Source organism: Myxocyprinus asiaticus, chromosome 24 (assembly GCF_019703515.2).
Source record: "Myxocyprinus asiaticus isolate MX2 ecotype Aquarium Trade chromosome 24, UBuf_Myxa_2, whole genome shotgun sequence".
In the NCBI taxonomy this organism is placed as follows: domain Eukaryota; kingdom Metazoa; phylum Chordata; class Actinopteri; order Cypriniformes; family Catostomidae; genus Myxocyprinus; species Myxocyprinus asiaticus.
Genome location: NC_059367.1, coordinates 12,475,676 through 12,497,732, shown reverse-complemented (window position 1 = coordinate 12,497,732; position 22,057 = coordinate 12,475,676). Strand labels below are relative to the sequence as shown.

General features: G+C 38.3%; 1 protein-coding gene across 6 annotated transcripts in view; it reads right to left on the bottom strand.

Moving 5' to 3' along the window:
* elavl4 (ELAV like neuron-specific RNA binding protein 4) overlaps nt 1-22,057 on the bottom strand; it is a 134,460-nt gene that overhangs the window by 85,356 nt on the left and 27,047 nt on the right. The window contains exon 1 of one of the 6 annotated variants that reach the window (XM_051653938.1): nt 21,749-21,879. The exons of the other annotated variants lie outside the window; for them this stretch is intronic. Coding sequence (XP_051509898.1) covers nt 21,749-21,772 — 24 coding nt within the window. The 5' untranslated portion in view covers nt 21,773-21,879. Of the gene's footprint in view, nt 1-21,748; nt 21,880-22,057 lie in introns of those variants that run through there. 6 annotated transcript variants of the gene reach the window in all.

Here is a 22,057-nt window from a genome sequence, read left to right as displayed (position 1 = left end):
GTTGATAAATAATTTTCTTCCTCCTAGTGATCTAGCCAACAAGATAACACTTTTTAAAACATAATTTTAGATGGACAGGCAGCTACATGATTGTTCCATGGCCAAACTGAAATCATTTAAACCGCCAAAAAAAAGGAAATACATTTTTTTTTTCACTTAAATGACTGGATGATGGAGAGATGATTGATTGTCAGAGGGTTTAATTGCTTGAAACCATTCTAAGATTATTTAAATAATGAAAAATGCATTTGTGTGAAAAAAGCTGCATACAGGTTGACACAGCAAACACTTGAGATTGCTGTGAGGCAGAAAACATCGGTTTGAGAATGTTTTTGAAACCAAACTGTCTTTCATGTAAATTTCAGGTAAAAATCGCTAAATAAAAGGAAGGAAAGCACAGAGAAGGAATGGGAGGAAAGGAAATGAAAGGACTGGAAAAGATGACGGATGAGTGAAGGAGACGACAGGAGACGGGAGAACAGAGGGTGCATGTGGAGAACGGCAGCACTGGTGACACAGGCAGTGTTTTTCCTTTGGGCTATGGGTCTGGTGAAACACCTGCGTCTCTCCCTACCCACTCGCTCCAAATCTCACAATGCTGACCTCATCAGCTGACCCCACTCTCTTTCTTTCTCTCCCTCTCTCTATCCATCGTCGCTATTTTGCCGTTTCCCTCTCTCTCTCTCTGGATGAATGGCTGTATTTTCTCTGTGCGTGGGATCTCCTTGGCCTTAAATTAACCTCTCTCGCAGATCTTCTGTGGAGACGAATTAGCGCCCAACATGACAGTGCGGCTAATGTGTTGGTGAGGGTTCAGCAGAGTTTTCAAATAAAGACAAAGAACATCAATGCTGTGCTGATGAACCGCCACACAAAAATGAATGTTTTCGTGGAAGTTACACTGTGCTGCATGCTTATGAAGACACTGAAAAATTACATAATATACAGGTTATTACCCCATGGTCATGTTCATGCAAACAGTGAGCACGTTTACAATCACTATCTTACACCAAGTATGCTTAATAAGCCGACAACGTGTAAGGTCATGTAAATGCCTTAAATGGTTACCTTTATCAGGGTAGGGTCATAAACGGTTTAAGCATAAATCGATCGACATGCATATATTTTTACCCATTACCCTGATTTTATGTTCCATGTATACATCTTTACTGGCGTTCTTACCGGCTTATCCAATGTGCGCAGATAGTGTTGTCATGATACCAAAATTTCAGTATTTCGTAACGATACCAGTACAATTTAATGATTCTCGATACAAATTTCGATACCACAGAAAAAAACTGGTAATATGCTATTGAACACACTCCTTTAGCCTATTAAAATGTTAAATTTCAATGTAAATTATAAATTAAAACAATGGCATGTTTCCTTCGTGACGTAAACATTGATTTAAGTTATTAAGTATGAAATTTTTTATTTTCAAATTCCATGTTTCCTTTTTTTCTGAATTACGTGTTTTAAAGTTTGATTCAATTACATCATCAAAATTGAGTCTAATCAAATGAATCCAAAATGAATCCAAACATAAAATGAAAATAGAACAATTACTTTTCATCATACCATTGCAATTTTGTCATCAAATGAAGAGGTTTAGTAAAGATACTCAAAAAATAATCTAAAACACAACGTGTCTTATTTTTGTCAAATAAAGTGCTGCACAACAAAGCATCACATTATAAATGAAAACATTGATGAAAACTTCTACATTTAGTACAACAGCACTCTTGCTTGTGAGATATAGGTTCAACATAATAATAATAATATTCATAATAATCATATGCATTTTACTAAACAATAGTAATATATTTCTGACACAATTTCTTAAATGTCACACGTCAAGCTTTTATTTTGAATCAAACTTTTATTTTGCCATGAAAAATGTCCAGGTCTGCGTTTTGACGGTAGTTTCACACCTACAGATAAGATATGGGTTCTATGACCCAGTGTGATTATCGAAGTGCACAATGCTGCGATTTAATTATATAAATACTGTATACTGTCTGCAGGTGAATGAGCACTCATCTGCTACAATAAGCAGCTACTACTACACGCTGTGCGATGCTAATTTTTTGAGCGTATAAGCAGCATCACATGTTCACTTTGCAGCGCGCAGTACATGAAGACTGTATTTTTATTTAATTAAATCATCCATTTGCAGTTTAATAATCATAGTAGGACATATCACAATGTAAATTTGATTAATTGTCCATTACAGTGTAAAGGAGTCACAGAACACGCACTCAAATGGGCGTGGGAGCATTTGTAAGCAGCCATCTGTCAGTCAGACAGCAAATTGAGTCGGTACTACCGGTACTGCAGAAACACTGGTATCGTTACACCTGTTTTATTTTAGTATCGACTTACACTGACATCACGTGTTGTGCACATGACTGTTTAAGTTTTGACATCAAAAGTAGATAACAACTAGATAATTTCAAATTTCATGTAAACAAACTGTAAACAAAAGTCAAATTTTTTGAATAACCTGATCTAAGGTAGTTATCAAATTATTGGTGTGCATGTAAATGCATTCATAGAAGGTCTTTCAAATAAGAGCTGGATTTCTTGAGAGGAAAAAGATGTGTGCATTTTGCACAACGAAACCACTATCTAGTCCATGCTTTCATGGGACCGCTGGCTCTGTTAGCCGCTGGTAGAATCCCAGCTCACTGCCAAGGCAAGCAGAAAATTGGTGAGCATCTGATTCGGGGATGACACATAAATTTGTGTGGCTCCAGTGACCAGTTCAATCCTTGGGCTCCTGATGGAAATATGAGAGAGTTTGGCCCTCTGCCTGCCGCAGTACGACCTACAGAACTCGCATCCTTTAGGCAGTGTGGGATAAACAGCCTGCTGGGCCTTGCCTTGCGTGCACACCCATACACACCCAGTGGCAAATCACTGACATGCTCTGGACCCTGGCCATCGCTGTGATCGCTCCTAGGACACAAGCGCTGCATGTGATGTGGAAAGGCCTACGTTATCAGATGCGAGGCCATATCTAAGTGAGTATTTGGTGGATGTGCTATAAAAATTGCACAGATCTGTGTTATGAAATTGTTTATGTGTTGGGTGATGAACAAAGTGAGAGGGGGGAGTTCTCTTGGTCTATGCGTGTGTTGTCCTTGTCTGTTAACTAGCCTCATACCTCGAGCTGATTGTCAGTGACAGGCTCAGAGATACACTGCCCACCCCCACATGCTCTTTCTCTTTCACATACCCTTCCACTCTCTCTCTCTCTCTAACCCCTACACATATATTAGGGGTGTAATGATCCATCAATCTGGATCGATGCATCGATCCAATGACCAATGATCCAATGTTATCGATACAATGTGTAAATATCGATATAGAAATTTTTTTAAGGTGTACCTTTATTTTAATACTCTCATGTCAGCCACGTCCGTACGCATTTCCGTCAAGCGATGAAGCAACCTTATCCACATTCATTTGACTTTATGAGCGCAAAATATGCTTTTCATATGGGACACGGACAGGGTTGGGGAGTAACAGAATACATGTAATGGGAATACGTATTTAAAATACAAAATATTAGTAACTGTATTCCACTACAGTTACAATTTAAATCGTTGGTAATCAGAATACAGTTACATTAAAAAAGTATTTTAATTACTGAAGAGATTACTTTGCATTTTATTGTCATTTGTTTAATGGAATATTTAGTCTATTCAGTTGGAAAACATTTATGATACGATACAAAGTGCATTTGAACAGTGGTGAAACACTTTCTTAAGATGTGTGACATTCATACGAGCAGACAGAGAAGTAAGTTTGAAGTAAGTTTGGAGCAGTAGAAATAGAAATAAACCTTGTGTAAATTGTCATGTGAACATGTATCTTTATGCTAAGCTAAAATGCTTTTTCTAGCCATTTTACATGCACTTGTCACCAAGCACAGTCGTATTGTTTTTTTATCAAGAAAATAAAAGTTAGATTATATTTTTTTCTCTCTAGGTAAGATCTTTCACATTAGGACAAAAATCTTATTCTTGATGATAATCCTGAAAACATGATCAGTTTACTTTATCTTGTTTTAGAAGCAACACTACATAAGATATTTAGGTTTTTCAGAGAATGTATTTTTAACATATGTATTTTGTCTTACTGTACTGGCAGAGTTTTTATTGTCAAAACAAGTGAAAAAATCTACCAGTGCTGAAGAAGTAATCCAAAGTATCTAGATTACATTACTGACCTTGAGTAATCTAACGGAATACGTTACAAATTACATTTTACAGCACGTATTCTGTAATCTGTAGTGGAATACATTTTAAAAGTAACCCTCCCAACCCTGGACATGGATGTGCGCGGGGTCTTTGAAGCCAAATTGTGCTCTGCTATCCAAGCTCCACTGACAGGATCCGTGCGAGCTCATCAACCGGGCACTCCTTAAAATGTGAGCTCTCCTGACAAATGCAGAGCAGCTCACATGCATGATTAATTCGGGCTTCCATCGATATCGTTGCGCATGCGACCCATTTGAATTTTCCATGAGAATTTGCTATTTTAAAGTACCATGGAGAAGTTCAACCATGTGAAACATTTTGACAATGCCGACATTCTGAACAGCACTAACGAGGGAAAGAGAAAAACCTGCTCAGCTTCAGCATCAGTTATAAGACTTTACACATCTACACATCAACACTTACTATGGCCTTACATATAGCCATGGCTATATGCGGGATTTGTGCTACACTGCATATGGTGCAAGGTCTCTGCTTAGATATCTCCTCTGTCAAGGTTGCGTGAGCATTGTGGTTTAGTTTTTTTCTGTGCATGCACTTCACCGAGTATATACTGTATGTGGGTAAGTGTGTGTATGTTGTTTCCTTTTACTCGATGTATGCAGTATGCCAGGCTGTGTCAGCTCCAGGTGGGGCTTTGACATGGCTGTAGGTAGCTGGCAGGTGGCAGAACAGTGTCACACCTGTGCCGGACATAGAGAAAGAGCGCAGCCTCATTTCTCCGCGCCCTGGAAACTATGCATACTGCGCACCCCTCAACCTCTCCAGCTAACAAGCTGTTTTACCTCCAACAACAAATCATATTGAGACTATTTAGATGGGTTTTAAAGCTGCGCTTGGGAGCCCTTGATGAGTATTGCAGTGAGTTTGGAGAGCTGGTAAAATGAGGATGAATCTGCCAGCTAAATATCTTACACAATATTTTTGTCTTTAAATTATTTCCTCTGTTTAAGCTTGTCATGCAATATTTGCTTGTTATAGAGACACATTAAAAGCTTTACAAATAGCCTGAAAGTAGATGAGTAAGTAGTGTGATTGTGTGTGTATATCTGAGGGGAGGGGAAATACAGCTACTAAGGCAGCTAACTGCAGTCTCAAGTTTCTGAGAGGATGAGGTGGGCTTCTGAACACACACAAAAACACTGAGCTTTCTTTCTCTCTCTTTCACTCTAACACACAACACACGAGCTCTGGTTAATCCAATCGCAGCCTCCTCATCTTCCTGCAGCTGCTTTCTCTCAGTTCCCTTCTCTCCTTCAACACTCCCTCTTTCCCAAAACACCCTTCACCCATTATTTCCATTTTTTATCTACCAACACTACTCACACTTCTTCCTTTCTTATCACTTCTTCACCAACATTGGACTCCTCTTCGCACTAACAATCACACCTAATAGCTCTGCCTTTTCTCTTCCAAGAACCCCAGGTATACAAAATGCAACCCTTTAAATAGGAATGCAATATATTGGTGCCCGTACAGGTCAGTGTTTCCTGCACTGCTTTTCAGCAATGGCGCTCCACTATGTTATATTTGCAGTGCTCTAAATTCACATTAATTGGCCACTACAAGTTACTACACAAATCTAAAACAACCCTATAACACCAGGCTTTTGTGTACAGAAGAGGATATATGAGCATTTTACCATATTGAAATACCATTCAGAAAGTTCCTGCAGTTTTCTGCCAAATAAAGGTTCAAGGGTTTAAGCAGATCCCATAGCAATGCCGCATACAAGTTAAGCAATTATTAGAGAAATATTATTTGTATAATAATAGTAATATAGTTATTATTAGTTATTAAAACAGAACTATTATAACCATTATTATTATTATTATTTTATTTAGCATAAAATTACAATTATATAATATTCAAGTTGACTGGGTTCCAAACAATAATGAGGGAAAAGTGGGCCCCATCACAATGTGCACATTCTGATGAATCCTTGACTGAATGAACACACTTAATCAGTTTTTCAATGTTAATTTGACAACGTGTAGCTGGCTACAGATAAACTTTTGCAATATTTGTTTCTTATGTAATATTTATGTTACTAATATATAATATAAATATAATAAATAATTAACTAAATAATATAATATAATATAGCTACCAATTTTATATAAGAATAATATTTCTATTAAGGGCAGCTTTTCTCCCCACTGCAAGAGCTGAATTCTGTATGAAACACTGGTATCGGTATTGACGAATATTAGCTGATGTGTTTTTTAGTTACTCAAAACAAATGATGTAATGGCTTACTTTATTTTGATTCAAAGAGTAAACTCTTTTTTTCAACGATTTTTTTTTTTTTCATTTTTGTAATTATTTAGTGTACATTTTTAACATTATTATTTGTGTTATATAAACCTGGCATTAATTAAAAAAATATATAGTCAGCACTACTGCAATGGGGTTTCAAATGGAAAATTTGGCATCTTTCTCTCTTTTGACTGCTGTAATCCACCGTTCACTATTTTATTTTATTTGCCAAAATTTCTATATCGTTGTATCCCTACTTAACCTTAAAAAACACTTCTTTAAACCCCAAGCCGTTACAAAGATACCAATACCCATGCAAGAAATGGGTTCATAAAAGTCCACAGCTGGTGGAGAAACAAAATCAGTTTATTTATTGATTAAGATCTGCATTTGAGCTCATAAAGGAAAGAAGCTGCAAGACAGAGCAGCAACCCCACAGCATCTGTTTTAATAAGTGAACAGTGAGGTAAATGATAGGAGATTGACTGAATAACTAACTAGCACAGGCAGTTAATAAATAGAACCAATATCAATCTGAGAGACAAAGAGGTAAAAGAAATTAAATCTGTTAGCCTCTTCATAGGTGCCAACCCATGTTGAGAGGTCGAATATCATATCGGCTCCAAAATGTAGATGGGTGTCATTTAAGAGAGGGCAACTGTGCTCCCCACAAACGCTACGGTGCCCACACAAAACATAAGAGTATCTACTTTTCAAATCTTCTTCTTTTGCGTCTGTTCTGTTCTACTTAACTGCAATGAAGTGATGGACTTTACTGTTATCTCATTTTACAAAGCAGCAATGACCTAAATGCTGTGTCAACACATCTCTAGAACTTCTTTGGTGGACATAAAGAATGGCATTATGACATGTGCAGCAGCTAGGTAGAAGGCGACCTAAAGTAGTCTTGCGGCTTGTTAGATAAAAGCTCTGCAGAATATCAAAATAAGCAGCAAATGTGGCATGCATTCAAAACAGCAGATTAATTTTCCACTGTTAGAGTACAGTGTAATTGAAAAAGCCTACAGGGGGCCATCTATGTTCATATAGAATGTGCTAGAAAATAAAGGGTTATCCTAGTAGAATCCATTTGAAACAGAGTTCAATGATGATCGTGCCTAGTATGTGGGGAATACTCTTTTTTTTTAGCGCTCTTGATAGTTGTAAGCTTTCTGGTTCGTTCTCAAAATATTTATCAGTGTTTGTCAGATGTGTTTTTACTAACTGTGGATCCCTGATTGAAGGTTGATGGAGACCTAATGGAATAAAGAGCATGGCCTCTCTACAAGCAAAGGAGGGGGAAAAAAACTAGGGTGTGTTTGTGTAAAGGAAGACATTTGCTCCATGACAAGACAACAACTTCTGCTAAAGGTCTGCTCTCACCTCTAATCAGCCTAACTCCTCTTGACAGCAAGATAACAATATTCACAACCCGATCGGATCTACCGGGGCGAGATTGCACGCAAAACAATCCCTTCATGAAATAACAACGGCGGTATCTATGGTTATTGTTGTGGGGAAGATGGTTTTTGCAGACACCCCATTTGCCCTTTCTCAGCTGGGTGTCATTGCGTGAGCTGACATGTCTCGCAAACTCTGTAACCCTTCACTTCTGTGACCTTTGACCTGCGGGCAATGATATTCAAAGAGCGGAACTATCTTTGACATTTATACCCATGTTTCATTTCTTGTCTCATTTCTTCTCCTCAATTTTATCCCCTTCTTTACCCAAGAGCAACAAAGGAAACAAGCACAAATAATCACAATCTCTCCTCAAAGGTGTTTTTTTTTTTTTATGCCATACCAGCATTCATTATGCCACAGTATGTAGTCCTTTAAATGAATCAATAATTTTTGTCACAAAGGTGTCAGCTTAAAAGGTTTTACAGGTTTAAATTTCTGTTTGATTGTGTGAGGCAAGCCTCCATAGTGAGAATGACCTTGAGAAGTCATTAAGCATCATGTGAGACACGTCAGTTAATTGGCAAATGGGCAGCAGAGAAAAAGAAACTGTGTCTGCAATAGTGGGAGAATAGCGAGGGCAAAGACTCGCCTGCTGCTGCCGTTCCTGCCATCTTTTCCTGGGGTGTACAATGTAGATCAGCGAAATGTGCAGTTTGTGCAGTCTCGGGAGAACCAGCCACTCAAATCCAAATGTCTTGTAGGACTTTAAGTGCACCATGCAGCGAAATATTCCAAAGGACACACAAAGCAATAAGCAGAACCTTCTGGAGGAATAACCTTAGGGCCTTTCCAGGCCATAAAACTGTGAATCTATACATTTGGTGCCGAAAGTCGGAGGCGCCCTCTCCCAGTTCCATCCTGTATCACATCACTAAACAAAAGAACTGTCAGAAAGATCGCACTCCCCTCAGGGAGTCCCCTTTTGGGAGACTGAAGCTCCTTTTAGGTTGCTGATTTGAGATAATTAACGAGTGCCAAATGGTTGTTCAGGAGAATAATCATTCTGCTAAAACAGCAAAACAGCATGATTTAAAAAAAAGGGCCACTGGTCAAGAAGGCCCTGCACCCCACAGGACAGTGACATGGGGCAGACTCAGTTTGACCTTCTGAACTTTTCCACGCAGATGCCAAATTTTTGACTCTCTATGCATCTCAACCCAAGATGCCCAAGCTCTCTGTTGGACCAAACGTAAAATATAATTTTATACACCAGGATTAGCCTGACTATATCATTTACAATAACAGATAATCAAGCAACACCATGCTCTAAGTTAATGGAGTAACCATTATAACTTTATTCTGGTATCCTTTAGGAAGCTCTCAGTCTAGAAACAAGACCCCCCCCCCCCTCCCCTTCTTGAAGTAACGTTCAAGAGAGCAAGATCTGAAGCCTTGAAATTTTAAGACTGGGTTTACTAATGTTTTACTCTTTTAACTACATGGAAATGTAAGCGCAGCGTAGTTCTAGCAGAAAGACTAGCAGCTGTACATCATCACACCATTAGCTAGGTAACTCCTAGCCAATCACATGTAAGCCAATGCTTTATAAGTCTGCTCACAATCTATCACATGCTGTTTCAGTGTGCTAACATGTAGGGCTGGGATGATTCATCGACGTCATCGATTACAGAAATACGTCGATTTGCATAACATGCGTCGGCGCGTCGCAATGGAGTAATTAAAATGGCAGCGCCTGGTTTAAGTATGGATTCCCCTGAAAAACAAGCTGCAGCTAAAAAAAAACTCACCTACGGTCATCTAAAGCATGGGAGTATTTTAGCCAGAGACCCAACAATGTGGTGCTGTGTAAGCTATGCAAATTGGAAATGGCTTATCACAGCAGTACAACTGCCATGAACGAACACTTGAAGCGAAAGCATCCCGGAGCACTTTGTCAAGATGGCAGCAAGGCAGCACCGTAAGTCCTGTTTACTTTTTGTCCCCACCCAAGCATGACATATTAGTATTAAAACACGTGTTTCTGTTAGTAGTAGTCACTTAAAATTTTCTAAATGTTTCCTCATCGCCCCCATGTTAAAAGTAATTTCTGCACCGCTGCAAACGTAGGGTGACCATATGTCCTCTCTTTCCTGGACATGTCCTCTTTTTCGGACCTTAAAAAAGCATCCGGCAGGGATTTCTAAATTTGCGAAAATGTCCGGGATTCGGCTTTAGTTGCACTGTGATGTGCATCTGGTCTAATACTTTGTGTGTGCGCACATATTTGCATTGCTTTAACCCTTCTTTGTAAGCCCCGCCTTCTCGCACACCAATTGGTCAATTATAAGAGGCTTGCAGCAACTATTGCCCAAATTCATGCCTGTCAATCTTGTGTTTGGCATCAAACAGTTGCTTGACAGTAGCAGCAAATGACAGCTGAGTGGAAACAATGCTCAAACGAAAGTGCAAATTTACAGAAGATTTGCACAAAATTTCCATGCTTTCATCCAGGTCGAGATCCGTGGGAAGCAGAATGTATGACATGTAAAGCTGGCACTTATGTGTCAGTTGCTAATAAAGGTGCAAGTGATTTAGAAGCACACATTAGATCTGCGAAGAATAAAGGGTCAGCAAAAGGTGAAAGTTCATCAGGTAAATTAACGGACTACTTTTTGCGACCAGGTAAAAGTGTTATCACATTGCTTCATTTTCCATGGCCATTCAAAATAATAGTAATAGTAAATGAAGGTACACTCATGGCATCAAATATTTTATTTTAGTACATGGACATTCAAAAAAATGCTATAAATAAATAAAATTTCCATATATTTCTGTTATGCTAATAGAGTATCTCTTTCATTGTATTAAAGTTTGCATTAATAGTTGCTGTTTTGAACCCTATTAATCCCCCCCCCCCACCGGTGAAAAAAAAAAGGTGTCCTCATTTTGGAAAACCAAAATCCTCTTTCCTCCTGAAAGTGACTTGAATTTTACATTTGTTTCATTTATTTTGTAGTTGGATTGCTAAATGTAGATTGCACTTTCCTTTTACTTGAATTGAACAAGTTCTTACTTTTATTTTGGAGAGATTTTATGTTGGACTGTAAAATGGAGATTACCAGTTAAAACAGGGCTATTTTTGTTGCAGAATAATGCCCTGCAGTGCTTTCTCTGTTTCTTGTACATTTGTTTGTGTGTAAGAGAAGATGATTTAATAAAATATTGAAATATTAATGACAAGTTTTTTATTTATTTTGGGTTAATTAATTGTTATATTAATCAAGTAATAATTATAAAAAATCTTTAGAATAATCTGCAAATTAGTCGTTAGATTAATCGACTAATCTGAAAAAGAATCGTTAGATTAATCGATAAAAAAATAATCGTTAGGTGCAGCCCTACTAACATGGCAACCTCCACCACCCAACCACCACCAGTTGAGTCCCATCCTGCACGGGGGTAGGCTCCTCGCCCCTGCCTCCTATCTCTGGCAGGATATGACGGTTCCAAGTACAACTTCTTTGGCCGCCACATGGGGCTTACGCCAAAGAGTGACATTACATTTCTGTTTTATATTCATCAAATAAATGTCATCTTAAATTTCACTCAAGTCTGCGAGTCTTCCTGATAGAACTAACATTGTTCTTGTCTTTCTCATATGTATATCTACCTTTGAGATTGTCAGACTACCTCATGTAATGTTATCCTTGCTTTAACCATATGATTTATTCTTATTACTCTTTTAATCACTTATCATGCATGTTATTACTATTGCAATTATTATTATTACCCTCATGTTTGGTATCTATGAGATCCATAGTTAATTTCCAGAATGTTGATGTTGGGTAAAATCCTATAACTTGCATTGTATTGTTGCTATCAATGTTTAAGACTGAAGTACCTCTAGACAGAGCAGGAAACATAAGAAAAGCATGTAACAAAAGAATTATATGCTAATTAACTTGAGGCGGGAAAAGCTGTTTACGCCCCATGATCAAGTTAATTTCTGACTGGTCAGAAGTCTTTTGGGTTGTGCCCACTCAGAAAGGATAAAACCTCATGACACTGAACGAACCATTGAGTCTATGCTGAACACAGAGTCTATGCCTAATACGAGTCCACGCTGAGCACCAAATCTACACTGAACACAAAGTCTACACTGAGTCTACGTTTTCTTTTAAGCTGTTAGCATTATCATCCAGTCTTTGTTTTCCACAAAGTCTTTCATGATAGCAGTTTACTTCACCGCAACTGCCTTCGGCCCTTGAACGCAACGCAGCAACCTGCCTATGAATGAAACCCGGCTCATTCATCTCTTGACTCGTCATTCCCGATTGGCTTCTCTGACACCTCACCTCATCTTTGGCTCGACTCCCAGACTGCCAATGCAATGACGGAAACAACCCATCAACTGACCAAGTCACCAAGTACAGTATTTCCATGTGTCGCTACACTGGTGTATTAGATAAAAATTGAAAACGTTATTGTGGGCTAATACAAAGGTGAAATGGATAGATTGATGGTTCGTTCTATGGTGGTTTGCTAAATTTCATACATTGCCATAACTCAATATTCTGCATTTCCAGTATTCCAAATCTTGTTTTCTTTACCATTCACTTTGTGTGTTTGTGTGTGTGTGCACTAGATTAGTTTATGTATTAGGTTTAGAATAGTTTGATAAAGTCTCGTTTGTATTCAAAGAGAAGTGTCTTGTATTTCATACTCATAAGTTTAATATCTTAATATCTTAAACTGTCTGATCCTGTTACTTGCTTATAAACAGAGTTTACGCTAAATTTAGGATATTATTTAGTTGGCTACGAGGTGATATTCCTCCCAGAATTTATAAAGACGCAAGTTTCAACATATTGGAGGACAAATACGTTGATTGGGTGTTAAATATTAATTCTGTTATATTTCCTAGATATTAGATCATTATTCCCCCTTTTAACCAATAATGACCTAAAAACCCTACAGTCTGTATGAATACCAAAACACACAGGCAGAGAGAGAGAGAGAGCAAGGGAGGGAGGGGGAGAGAAAAGGAAAGAAACAAAGAAAGTTAGATGGAGGTCAAAGGCTAGAATGATAGGGGATAAGAGCAAGCTTAAAAGAAATGGAACGGACATGTTGAAAAAATAGTCAAAGAGAGTAATGGTAACGCTCTTCTTTTACCATTCTCTCTTTTTTTGGCGTGTGATCAACTCTAACCAACAATCACTGTTTCTTATATTGCCTCTGACGAACATATCATTATATTTTATACATACATATATAATACATAATTATAATATATTAGTATATATATATATATATATATTAGTGTCCGACCTATATATCGGTCGGCCAATATTATCGGCCGATATTAGCCTTATATATCGGTATCGGCGTATATTTTACCGATATGCGCCGATATGAAAACTTTTTTCAGAACATATAATGCAGAAAACCATGCTTTAGAATTGGTGTCATAACGTAGTTTGTCCAGCAGAGCGCGCTCCGACTCCATTGTTTACAGAGCTGACTCTGAACTGATGGTAGTTCTGCAAACAGGGCGGAGTTAAACGGTGCAGATTTGAGCAATCTCTTCTCCTTAAATTGCTAACTAGTTTGTGAAATACATACTGGAAATTTAATAAAAAATTACCCCATCATTTTATATAACTAATATAACATTAACCCTGTCCCTGACAACCATGTCACTCATGTTTATCACATCTGTTTGCTGTTAGCCAGCTATAGCTTGTCAGTGCAGTAAGTAATGTAGCAGACTGAAAGGTAACCATCAGAGCATCATTTTGCAGCTCAGCAGACAACAGTGCAGTGGTTGATTGTGTGTGGTGTGTGTTGATTTCATGCTTCGAAAGTAAATAAAGTCCATCTTTTACTCTCCATGATGACGAGCTTACAGCTAACTAGCTAATCACATAGCTGCTTTCATTGTTGTCAGCTGAGTGGAAGCTAATGTGTAAACATGTATTCACCAAACTGTTTTGTTCAGGATTCACAATTTGGCACCCCTTCAACTGAACAATTCCAGTTGCTGCATTTATAAAATGTAATATTTAAAAGTCTGGTTTTCCAGACATTAAAATAGGATACATAATAAAAGTGGATTTAATAAATAGTATATTTGCCCTGTGTAAATAATAATATATAGGAACTGTATCTAAAATAAATGAGGAATAATAAATAAATACTAATACAACAGGCTGGAAAAATAGACATTTATTCATTTTAAAATCCTTTATATATATATTTTGAATGTGTTGAAACTTGACACCAAGCCACTTAAAAGTAAGTTTTTATTTCTCTCTTGTAAATGTAAATGAGTGTAAATGCCAACACCATCATATATGTCATAAGGACCGAAGCCAGTCATGCAAAACATGAGCTCATTGATGTCATTAAGTGAGTCTGCTTTTTTATTCCATCTGTTACTCCTGGTCGGAGGCTTCCGTAAATATTTAGTTTATACGTAGGGTTACGCTCTACCTAAGTTTAATGGTGCAACGCTCAAATATTTAGTTGAGCGTAAATTGTGACTTAGTGCCCATTTACGCCACAACTAGGATAAGTTGTAACCTACATATAGCTGGTGCAACCGGCCCCTGATGTTTATTTAGCTATTTATTTTATTTTCATTTATTCTTTATTTAAATGGTCAGCAACTGACTGATACTAAACAGTACTGATATTTATTTAGCTATTTATTTTATTTGTATTTATTCTTTATTTTAATGGTCAGCCATTGACTGATACTAAACAGTACTGATGTTAATTAAGCTATTTATTTTATTTTTATTTTTTCTTTATTTTAATGGTCAGCATTTGACTGATACTAAACATACAGTACTGATTTTATTTTATTTTATTTACTCTTTATTTAAATGGTCAGCAATTGACATACTAAAAGTACTGATGTTTATTAAGCTATTTATTGTATTTGTATTTATTCTTTATTTTCTCAGTGTTCATTTCTAGAATTTGTTGACAATGTATTATAATAATGTCAAATGTTCTTTGATAAAAATATTTGTTTAAGAAAGCAGCCTTCTGAGTACCTTTGTATAGTCATATCAGTGCAAAATCGGTGCACAATCCACATAGAAAAGGTCTGTTTTCATTCCAGCTCAAAAATTTGCTATAACAGTCACCATATCATTACTCGGTGAATTTTCCCTCTCTAAAATCGGTATCGGTCTCAGAAATCCCATATCGGTTGGGCTCTAATATACATATATATATATATATATATATATATATATATATATATATATACAGTATACAGTATATGTACAGTATATATATTAGGGCTGTCAAATGAGTAGAGAAACTAAATTAGAATTTTTTCCTTAAATATTTTCAAAATTCAAATAATATTAAAAGTTTAAAGTCAGCTGATTCTTAAACTGCCGTTGTTTCCTTATTCCACAAATGGGCGCATTGAATACATAAACCATACAGCACCGTTATATTATTACAAAGAACATTCCTGGCTATTAAAAAAGAGCATTTCATTTTCAATTTATGTGCATAAAATAAATAAATAAAAAGTTTTAGTTGGTCCATATTCTCAAATGTTAAGTCAAAAGTAAAATGAGGGGGGGTGTTATGGTGTTATACTTGCACTGATGCCACAGTATACTACCCCAGACACAAGCTATAATAACAGTGAAATACCACATTGTTTTCAAGGATTTCAAGACACACATTTCCAAGTTGAACATCTTTCCTGACAAAGCATTTAAAAAACTCATTGCTTAATCTGAGAAACGCTTATAAGAGAGCAAGATAAGACACAACAGCCAAAGACCTCCACCAACTGTAAGGGGCTGTTCACACCAAACGCTTTTGCAACCATCCATTTATTTTTCTTTATAAACGCATGTTAGACGAACGTCTTTGTTTCGTTTTGTTTTTGTTTATTCAGCGTCTCATGCAGGGACGCTGTTTTTTTAGATGCTGTGTCTAATTAAATATAACTTTTAAAAGCATCTTGAGACACTGCTTTCTGTTAAACTGTATTTGTTGTGCTGTTTCTAGCCTTTTTTAATGCAAGAATGTGATCGATCTAAAGTCATTGTCAGTGCTTGGCACACATCCAAAATTGGAATGCACAGTTTTAGCATTCGAATGTGCATTGTTTTCTTAAATTTTACAAATATTTAAATTTCAAGATACGAGATATAAAAAGATATGAAATGTGTGTTTGGAGAGGCATCTGACAATAATGTGTGCCAGGAGGAGCAGTGTGTTGTTTGTCGGTAAGCAGGTTGTGTTGTGCAGTGTATATGCAGCTGATTATCATCTGTCTGTGCGTGGCACTTTGAATTTGCGCCAGAGGAATTATTATGCTTGCTCTTGTGAAGCCTGCTCCCTCAACAGCTCTCTCCCTCTGTCCTTCGTGCTCTTTCCTCAGCTTTCAGCAAGGAAAATGAAGATGAATCAAATTGAGAAATCTCTGTGGACACCCATTAAAATTTTAACTCAAACATTTTGTTTTTATTCATGTATATTTAGCATTGACACAGCAAAAGGACCCATTTCGTTTTAAAAGCATATTATTTCGAAAATTCTCTTCATAGCACATTATTTAATCATACCGAAGCCTTATTAAAACACATGGTAAGTTCAGTTTCACCCAGAGGAAAATGTTACTGCTCAGAGGTTGCTCTTTCAAAGCTTAGTAGACTTATTGGAAATCTCGGTTATGATCCATTTAGGTATCAGCTTTGTCTCAGATGTTTCTCCTTCTTCCTTGGGAAAGATAAAAAGAGCGTTTCTCAACTGTTGGGTCGCAGGTCGGTATGGATAGGGTCATGGATAGCAGGGACAATGGTAAATGCAAATAATAAAATACAACTAAATATATAATAGTGCATTGTTAGAATAGCAAAATAATTAGGCTTATCAACTTTTTGTCCTGAAATACAATTTGTAAAGGTCCACTGGTCTTTTCATCTGACCATTTCAAAGATTAATTTTAATGCATGCTCAAAGTGTACATGCCAAAATTCTTAGATTTTTTCGTAGGTTTGCTCGCTGTTCATTTTAACACTAAGCGTAAAACTTTCCCAAAAGTGATGTGATCCTAAATACGGAATGTGATGAAAGCCCACATTAGCTGCTGAAATCTTTGCTGAGTTATTTAAGTCTGAATAAGACACTCGTCTAATAAGCGCGTGCTGCCTTCACCTGTCAGTGCGCTCTATCCCCTCTAGAGCTGGATGTTCAGTTACCTCAGTAACTCTCAAGGCATTTTCTCTAATCAGTTGGCAGAGTGAGACTCATTCAGTAATTACATTCGGAGGTTACATTTGTGTTCTAAATCTGTCAGAGCCGCTGAAAACGATTAAGTATCAGGATACTTTTTCAAATCGGAATGAAGAGCATAGCAAATAGATTACAGACTGCTGTTTACTCTTTTAACGATGCCATGTCGAAAATGCGGCGAGAGCATGAAGACTTTCAAATGGCATCTGGCATCGGTTCTAATTATAAGACTACAGCAAAGGCTACTGATACACTTGCCACTTATGTTATTTAGTGTTCTAAAAGGCTCAGGGCAATGCTATTGTCCTTTAATCTTAAATATAGTGCGGCAAATCCAAGGGATGGGAAATAAATCCCCATGAATCCTGTTTTGTACGGTTGTATATCAGCGCTAAGTCTGATTTGTAGAAATGCATCATAGCATCATCATTGCCTGTCCTGTCTGGCTTCCCTTCACTGGCCGCTTGTCCAATCCGTAAACCGATTCGTATTTATTGTGTCCTAGTGTGTCTGATCTCATGTCAGTCATTTTGTGTCTGTATTTCTACTACTGCTCTGACTGCAGAGCTGTGGAATGTGTTTTGGTCAGGGCATTGACGGCCATCATCAGACTGACATAGAGAAAAGCAGCCACGTCCTATAAATGCAGCAATTATATCTACTGTATACTATATTGTAATATTTAGGGATGTCCCGATACCATTTTTTTGAGAAAGAGTATAAGTACCGATACTTCCTTTTTGGTACTCAGTGATACCGAGCCGATACCTGTTTTTTTTTTTTTCTTCTTTTTTCTGAATTTCATATCAACAGTTTTAAATGTTAACATCAAGATGGTGTTTAAATAAATTAATTCATTAAAACTTTAATCAATTGAAAAATAGCAATTTATTATCAACATAATATTGTATTATTTTTATCAAATTAAGTGCTTTTCTACATAACCTCACAGCACAATCCAAAATACAACATTGGAGTTATATTTTGTCAAATAAAGTGCGGCATCACAGATGTGAGAAATTGCTGAAATATAATACAATATTTATTATTAGCAGTAGTAGTAGTATTACAAAGAATATTACATAACTATTGTAATGATGAGTCAACGGAGTTGAGATCCATGTGCAGCTTTAATAACAATAAACGTAGTAATACAGACAGGCAGGGGTCAATCACCAGCAACAGTAATATCCAAGGTAGTCCAGAGAGGTAGACAATAAACAGGCAAGAGGTCAGGGCAGGTGGCAGACAATCACAGGTTATATCCAGGTAAACAAGGCAGTAATAGTAGGCAGGCAGCAACGGGTCAAAACAGGATAAACAATCCAGGATCATACACAGGAAATACAATAAACTCAGAGAACGCTCAGAAATGTATCAGCCAGGGCAAAACAAGACATCGCAATGAGAAAGAGTGAGTGTGAGTCTTAAATAGCTGAGTGGATTGGAAACAGATGAACAGGTAATCATTGTCAAGTACAGGGATTATGGGAAATGGAGTCCAGAGAGTTAAAGTAAATCCCCAGGTGATGGAGCCCTCTGGTGGTGAGCGGGAGGAACAACAAAGGTGGGATTCATGACAAATATACAGTAGTGATCTACTGTATTTTTGGTGGAGCTTTTATTTTGAAGTGTTTCTGTGCTGCTCTGTCGGTAGCATCTCAATCCGGAACTCAAAGTGATTATTAAAATGCAAAAGGCTGCTATTTAATTAAATAAATATGCACTCTGTAGTGCTTTGTGCTACAAAGTGAATTAGCGCTCTGTCTCGCTGTCACTTGCTACAAACAGAGCATGCAATGCTCATGATGGTGTTTTCCAAGTATGAGCCAAGGAGCTCTAAAAGGAATGAGCACCTTGTGTCTTTATGTCACAATAACACCAGCTCCACACATTTACAAGCACTCACATTTGAAGCGCACAGCTCATGCAAACTATATACTACATTTATCTCATTAAATCGCCTTTGCTGTTAAATAATCACACTAGGACATAACGTGATTTTCATTTGTGCGCTGAATGTTTATGGAATGACATTCACACGTCAGATGGTATTGGTTTTTGGTATTGGAGCATTTTTACGAGCACGAGAGCAAGTACTGTACATGAGCGCGGTATCGGACCTGATTCCGATACCAGTATTGGACCCGATTCCGATACCTATATCGGTATAGGGACATCCCTAGAAATATTACATTTTTACCTTAAATAACTGCTGCTTGAAACAGTTGGTCTCTGGAGAAATATCAAGTTGGTGTAAGAGAAATACTATGTCTTTATACAGAAACAAAACTGAAAGTGACTGGAAAGAACTTTGTGAAAAATTTAAACTGAAACCTTTACAATGGACCATGTTTAAAACTCACTCAGGTGGAAGCTCTACTGCACCACCATCTGAGAGCTCGATGCAAAAGCATGCAGAGGCAGGCGGTTAGAAAGATACTGCTATTTTCCTGCAGTGAAACTTTTAGGGATGGATGCAGTGGTGACAATCATGCTCAAAGAGCCCCAGAATCTACACAGCCAGAGGGGGACAACCTGAGCCTCTCTCTCTCTCCCTCTCCTCTTACTCTTTTCTTAACTCTCAGAAAAAATCAGGTTGGCCCACTTTGACACTCAGCTGTCATATGTATTCACGCTGTGTGGAGAGGGGTGCAAACTCTTCCACCCAGCCATCACACATCCCGGGGCACTTTTCCCACCACTGCTGCCCAGATTTCAGCATCTCGACAGCCTGTCTCCTGTTCTTCTTTCTCTCTCTCTTCTCTATCTGTTGTCCACCTGTGCCCTCATCCACCCTTTTTTAATATTCAGTCCAGCTTAAGCTTTATTAGCATTGATATGCAACCTTGGAGTCGGACAACAGAGGAGAAAGCCATAAAGCAGAGCAGTGAGGCTGCTTGGAGGAGGGAGTGAAAATATGAAGAGAGAGGACATAAGTGAAGGGAGGAAAGGATAGAAGGAAGAGAATAAAATGCGAGGTGAAATGAGTAATGAGAAAGAACAGGAGCAGAGGAAAGGAAAAGACATAAGCTAGAGGTAGGCTGTGTCTACATGGCCATAACTCTGTGTAATGGCCATTAGGAGAGTGTGTAGCTGGTACGTCAGCACTGCGGAGGAGGAGAAATGTATAGGCCTACATGGAGGCTATTTCCCCTTATCTTGCTCCCTCCCACAACTTATTTCCTCTCTTCCTCTCTTACTTTAACCATCTCCTTCATACTTGTGGACAAGCCCCCTCACTGACCCTATCTGCCTCACACAAACTATATTCCTCCCTCGCTCACACGCACAAAGAAAAGGGAGACAGGAGGTAAATCAAGGATTCACTGTTGGGAATCGCTCTCTTTTCAATTAGCATTTTGATTGCATGTTAAAGCCCACACACAAACAGTCAAACATTTGCCTGAAAAATGAATAATGCTGCCCACATTTGAAGCCAAACAGCCATGCCGCTCAGATTAGGGATTTCGCAGTCAATGCAAGTTAGTAGCAACATATATCTGTGATGCCTCAACCATTAGAAAACATTACAATTATGATATCTTGCACCTTAATGCAGGCCTAAGATTTTCATACCCAGCTCAGTTTGTAAATTATGCTACAACCTTCTATCTCTCTCTGTCTTTGCGTTTCTCTCTTGGGAGAGTTGGTTCCTGGCAGGTACAGTCTCCCACTAGCTTGGTGACAGCCGGGGGAGGCAGTCACTGAGCCCTTAGTCAACAATGGACACATACACTTGCACGGCACACACACAACACACGCACAGCACAGCATGCTTAGTGCAGCCTGCCTTACCTCTATCACAGTGATAGTCAGTAAACACGGCCAGTGATCTCCAGATGTGCTTGAACCATAACAACACTATGCATGGAACACACCCTCGCACACTGCCTAATAGATTCTCACACACATACACGAGGTCGCTCCCACTCATTCTCATTTACAAACTTACACTATGACATGTACGCTATTACAATGTTACACAACCCTCTACGTCCCCGCATCTTGTCATTACCGTTAATGTTTTATGACTTTTAATTTTAAACCAGTTGTTTAGGAATATATGAAAATCATATTTACACTAATGTATTATGGTATCATTTTATCAGATCAAACCAGAGCGACGACCATTAGCCTACAATGAGAGTGAAAATGAGGATTTGACTGAAAAAGGTGAGTATTAAGACTCCATACTGCCTCTACACCTTAAATAGGTTTTAAACCGCAGCATCTGAGAACCTGCTACACCTGTTCTTTCTTTCTTCTCCTCTCCACTCCGGTCTTCTCCTCATATCCGCCTTGTTCTCATATAATACTCCTCTCATCCTAAGATAAAGGGGAGGAGTAGCATGCAGAATGGAAAAAGAGGAAAAAGGAAGAGGCAGAGAGAAAGAGAGAGATTCCAACGCTGCCGCTGCAGCTGCAGGCAGTGAGACACAGCAAGGGCAAACACACACTCGTACACACACACACACACACACACACACATGCCTGTCTGCACAAAACCACCGCAGCATCCTTACCATCTTAAACCCGTTCCACTCCATTTGTAAGTCGGCGGGCAGAGTTCTCGCCTATAGCCGTGCAAATGTCTCCTCACTTGGAGATCTCTCTGTGTCTCTTTCCTCTCTCTCTTTCTCTCTGTAAGTGTCTCAGTGGTGGCGAGGCAGCGTGTGGCCAGCGGGAGAGAGAGTGGGCATTCCTCCTCTGAGTGAGGCTGCTTGTGAATGCACGGGCTTCGGCATGAGCTGAACGCTGCAGCCCCACTCCCTGCCCCCTCCTCATTGGTGAGGTCAGAGCAGCCCCCTCCTTCTCAGCTTCCTCACTGGCTG